Below are 4,908 nucleotides of genomic sequence, written 5' to 3'. Positions count from 1 at the left end.
ACTGAGAGGCGCGGCGTGGCAGGGGTGGGGATGTTTTTATTAAGATCAAAATATCCGTCCCACTGTTCGCTTCACAATAAATAACAATAACTTACGTTTGCTCGGCAAAGGCTCTCACTGTCCTCCGTCGACTGATAACTTAAGACATGTTTGAGTCCGGTTTCTACCCTGTGCGGCGGTCATGCGCTGTGGGGGTGACGCCTGGTCCCTCGGGCCGTCGCGTCCTCGCCGGCGGGGCCGGTGCAGAGCCTCGGGGAGCGCGGGCGAGGTCGGGGCGGGCGCCGCGCGGAAAGGCCCGCGGGGAGGCCGGTCCCCCCCGCGGCGGGGGGCGAGGCGCGGCGAACCCGGGAAGTCCCGATGCTAGTTACAGAAAGACAGGAGAGCCCTCGGCAGGGCGCCCCGGCCGGGGGCGGGCCGCGTCCCCGCGCTGCTGGCCGCCGCCGCCGCCGCTCGAACAACGATCACAGGGGCCGGAGAGCTCTCGGAGCCGGAGCCCGAGCGTGGGTGAGTCTCATGCAGGGAGCATGCGAGGTCCGCGGGCTGGCGGGGAGGGGTCCTCGCTCACGTCTCCACGGGGCTCGGCACCATACTGTTGGGGGTGTCCGGGAGCTGCGACGACAGGGACGTCACGTCGCTGCCCGAGGAGTTGCCTAGGGAGCCGGACTCGGAGAAGGAGACCTGGAGGACAGGCAGCAGGAGAAAGCAAGTGAGCGCAGGCCGGCCCCTGCCCCGGCACCTGCCGGGGACCCGCGGACGAGCTGCAGGGCAGGCGCGTTAGACCCAGGCTCAGCGTCGGCGGCGAGGCGGCGGGCCCCGCAGGCCTGCCCGCCCGCCCGCCCGTTCCGTCCCCAGGGCCCGGGTCCCGTGAGAAGCCCCCGCACCCCACTCCCGCGGTGAGCGCGGGCCTCACCAGCTGCTGAAAGGCGGGTTGGTCCAGGTCGCTCTGCAGCGCGAACTCGCTGAGGGCCTTCCAGGGCGGCTGATACGTCTGCACCTCGACCGCGCTGCCCTGCACCGCGCTCTCGTGGCGGATGGGGCTGCCCGCCACCAGGGGCGTCCCAGTCAGTCCCTGGAGGCTCTAGGGGGCAAGCGACAGCAGGGCGTGAGTCAGGCCGGTCGCTCGCACCGCTTGAGCACGGAGCCCAAGGCTCTGGAGGGCGATTTAAGGATTACTTTGGTTTGAGGAGGAGGCGCGCATCACGCGCACAACGAAACCCCGCTGCGGGGGTGCCCCAGGGCCTACCAACCTGCCACTCCAGAAACCACACACCGGGCCAGGGAAACGGAGGCGTCTGTGCCCCTCCCTAGCCAGGCGTGCGCAGGAAACAAAAAACAAAAACAAACAACAACCAAAGCAAACAAACGAAAAGCCCCGCTCAATCCCTGCCCAAGAAATGTAGGACCCCGCGGTCCCACACCCCACTCGGTCGTCTCGGCGTCCAGGCCTCTCCAGTCTGGGCTGTGGCCGACACGAGACGCCACCAGCCCCCGCGACCTGAACGCCAAAGCCAGCCTTCCTCGGAAGGTGCGGGTGCCGCGGACGCGGGGAGTCGGTTCCACCCGGGTCTCCCCGGGAAGCGCGGGCCCCCCGCCCGCCCCAGCCCCTCACCGCCTTGTCGCTGTGCTGCTGCTGCTGGAGCTGCTTCATGAGGATGGACTTCTTCTTGTCCTTGCAGCGCTTGTTCTGGAACCACACGCGGATGACCCGCGGGCTCAGGCCGGTCATCTCCACCAGCTGCTCCTTCATGAGCGCGTCGGGCCGCGGGTTGGCGGCGTAGCACGTCCGCAGGGTGTGCAGCTGCTTCTCGTTGAGCACCGTGCGCACCCGGGTGGTCTTCTCCGCCTGCTTGTGCACGTGCGTGCGCAGCGAGGGCGGCCGGCCCGAGCCGGCGTCTGCAGGGCCGAGGGGGCAGCGGGTCGGACGGGCCCACCGCCCAAGATTTCGTTCCCCTCTCATTCCGTTCGTCTGGCTGCGGCTCGGTCTCCCCCTCCATCCGCTCGCCCTACCCCGGGGGAGGATGGCCTCTGCTCCGTCCCGGCAGGCCCGGCCGCCGCGCGGGGCGACCTCCCGGAGTCCTCAGGACTCTGCAGCCCCGCTCTAGGCCTGCGGGACTAGCACGCCCTAGGCAAGGCCGACGGCGTGCAGCCGGATGGGCCGAGCACTCTGGGGGAAGGTGGGGTCTTGGAGGACGAAGTGGGGATCGAAGTGCGGCCTCCGAGGGAGGGCAGAGGCTGGGGCGCGCGGCGCAGCGAGCCACCCGGCCTGGGGGACTGGACTCTAGCGCTAGGGCCTGCCGCGGCTTGTGTCGCCGCTCGCTCGGGACGCTCTGCCGGGGGAGACTCCGAGTCGGGACCGCACAGGCCTTCCGGGCGTGGACCGGCTCCTTCCTGCCTGCCTGGCCGGGGGCGTCAGCCCGCGAGTCCCCCCCCCCCTTCGCCCCGGGTACCTCAGCCATTCGCACCCACCCCAAACCGCCTCAGACCTACATTTTCACAACAAAGGGGAGCCCCCAGGCGAACTAAACTAGGGTTCCTTCAACACCAAATCCACGGTTTCCCTTCCAGCCGGGTCCACACACCCACTGGGTGCGAGCTGCACTGTTTACGCTCGTGTCCCCTCTAGGCATTTCTAGGTCTGGGTAAACATTTACAAATAGCCCACCCAGACCAATTTCCTCCTTCCACAGCGTGGAACTGGAGATGCGGAGAGGGGCGGAGGCCTGGGGGCCACACAGCTCTGGGAGGCAAGGTCTAGACGGGGCCTAGCGGCAAACCTCTCGGCTTCCCGGAGCTGGGGTCTCTGGAGCCCCTTCTCCACCTGCCTGTGGCCCTGATCCTGGCAGCTCCCGGGCAGGACACCTATCACCCCAGGGTTCTATTCAATAAACTCCCTGAACCTTTATGCTCGCTGGATCTCCAGACAAGAGCGCAGGCCCCTCTTCCGCGCGGCTAGCCTTCTCCCGTAGGTACTCCACTGGGGTACCATCTTTCCTCCCTGACGATAACCGGTTCATCAAAGGAATTCTAAACAACCCAGACAGGCACCATCTCGGACCCCAGGCCCTCCACTCTCCGGATGCTGCCCTGCGTCCTGCCCGGCCAGGGCCGCAAAGAACACGACTCCCGGAGCTCGCAGGCTCACACGCCTGCAATTTCCCGGCACACGCGGCCGCACAGGCGGGCGCCCGGGGCCTCTCCCACCGGCTTCCCGTCGGAAGCCCGGCGCCCGGCTGCACCCTGGCGCGCCCCCCGGCGCGGCGCGGCTGCGGGCCGGGGAGCGGCTTACCTGGCAGATGCAGGCCGCGGGCGCCGGGGAGCGGGCCGGGGCTGCGCGGGCTGCCGGCCGCGGCGCGCTCCAGCAGGAGGCCGTGGTCGGCTCGGCAGAGCAGCTCGTGCTCCCGCAGCGAGAACTCGTCTCCCGGGAGCAGCTGGCGGCTGCACACGGAGCAGCGGAAGCACTCGATGTGGTACACGCTGTCCCGCGCCCGCATCACCAGGTCGCTGCTGCTGAAGCCCACCTGGCACTGGGCGCACTTGATGCCGAACAGCCTGCGGGCCCGGGCGCGGCGGCGTCAGCGCGGGGCCCGGCGCGCCGCCGCGTCCCCCAGCCCCGGGCCCCGAACCCGGGGCCCCGCCGGCTCACCTGACGTAGTCCCGCTTGCAGTAGGTCTTCCCGTCTCTCACGAAGCACGTGCACGTCTCGTCCAGGTACTGGCTGCACTCGGCGCACTTGAGGCAGGCGGCGTGCCACTCGAGGTCGGGCGACACCCGGAGGATAAACTGGTCGTGGATCTGGCTCCCGCAGCCCACGCACATGGCCGTCCCGGGCTTCTCTGGCGGGGAAGGGCGCGGGGCCCGCGTCAGGCCTGCCTGCCGGACCCCGGCCGGCCCCGGCCGCCGCAGCCCCCGCCCGGCCCGCGCTCGCGCTCGGCAGTGCCACCGCAGGGGCCGTGCGCTCCCGAAGGGCCGGGGAGGAGGAGGCGAGAACAGCACCCTCGCCGGCCGCGTCCGTTCCCGCCGGAGGACGGCGCGGGGACAGCGGGCGCCCGACTCCGCGTCCACCCTGCGGCCAAGCCCGGACTTCCGCCCGCTCCCGCTCACAGCGACCCTTGTCCCAGCACCGCAGCCACCAGCCCTGTCTCCGCTCAGCTTCTCCGACAGTTCTCAATTTAAACACCTCAGATCAAGCGACTGAAAAAACCTCCAGCCCCGAAAGACGAGCAAACAGAAGAGACCCATCTCCCTAAGTCAAACCTAAGCATCCTACCAAAAAAAACCAAAAAAACAAAAAACAGGAAAAAGAAGAGAAAAAAAATCCCCAGCCTGAGGTCAGCCCGGCCGGCTTGGGTCATAATGCCTAATTATAAAAGAAAACAGGATTCCAAAGGATGAACACTGTTGCAGGCGAAAAGCATCGTTTAGTTCGTTTTCTTTTATTCTCCCAAGTATTTTGTCAAATAGAGGCCACTTGTAGAATCCGCTAAACATTCTTCTGCATTGGAAACGCTGCATATTAAGCGCGCACACACACCCACACACACCGAAAGACTTACTCTTGGAATGATCCCCCATAGCACCCAGGAAAGGATAATGAAAAATAACATCCACCATGCAGAGAGCGAGATGTGCGCCAAGCGTGCGGCCGGGGGCAGGAGCAGCGGGGTCGCGCGCCCAGCCTCGGCTCTTGGCTAACTAACTCGGGCCCCGCGGAGTTGAAGGAGCGATTCCGCACCGGCCCGCACGCAGCATGACGTCAGCACGCACTCGCCCGGGGCCCGGGCTGGAGGCGGGACCGGTAGCGTCACCCCGCTCTCCCACCACCCCGGGGGCCGCGGGGGAGGGGGCCCAGGCGCGGGGAGATTGGCCGCGAGGCGGCGGGGAGGCGCTGATTGGCTGCGGGCGAACAAT

The 4,908-nt window shown here is 67.6% G+C and overlaps 1 protein-coding gene across 1 annotated transcript; it reads right to left on the bottom strand.

Annotated features, from left to right (window-relative positions):
- Positions 1 to 381: 381 nt before the first annotated feature.
- Isl2 (ISL LIM homeobox 2) lies at positions 382 to 4,611 on the bottom strand. The gene is made up of 6 exons (XM_055622322.1): positions 4,554 to 4,611; positions 3,644 to 3,833; positions 3,287 to 3,549; positions 1,610 to 1,893; positions 911 to 1,078; positions 382 to 678 (listed from the first exon to the last, which is right to left on the bottom strand). Exons 1-6 carry the CDS (start codon positions 4,609 to 4,611, stop codon positions 562 to 564), a joined length of 1,080 nt encoding a protein of 359 aa, XP_055478297.1. The 3' UTR covers positions 382 to 561.
- Positions 4,612 to 4,908: the final 297 nt, after the last annotated feature.

This window comes from Psammomys obesus, unplaced genomic scaffold (assembly GCF_907164565.1).
Source record: "Psammomys obesus unplaced genomic scaffold, mPsaObe1.curated_primary_1811, whole genome shotgun sequence".
NCBI lineage: Eukaryota > Metazoa > Chordata > Mammalia > Rodentia > Muridae > Psammomys > Psammomys obesus.
This window is presented reverse-complemented; position numbering and strand designations above follow the sequence as displayed.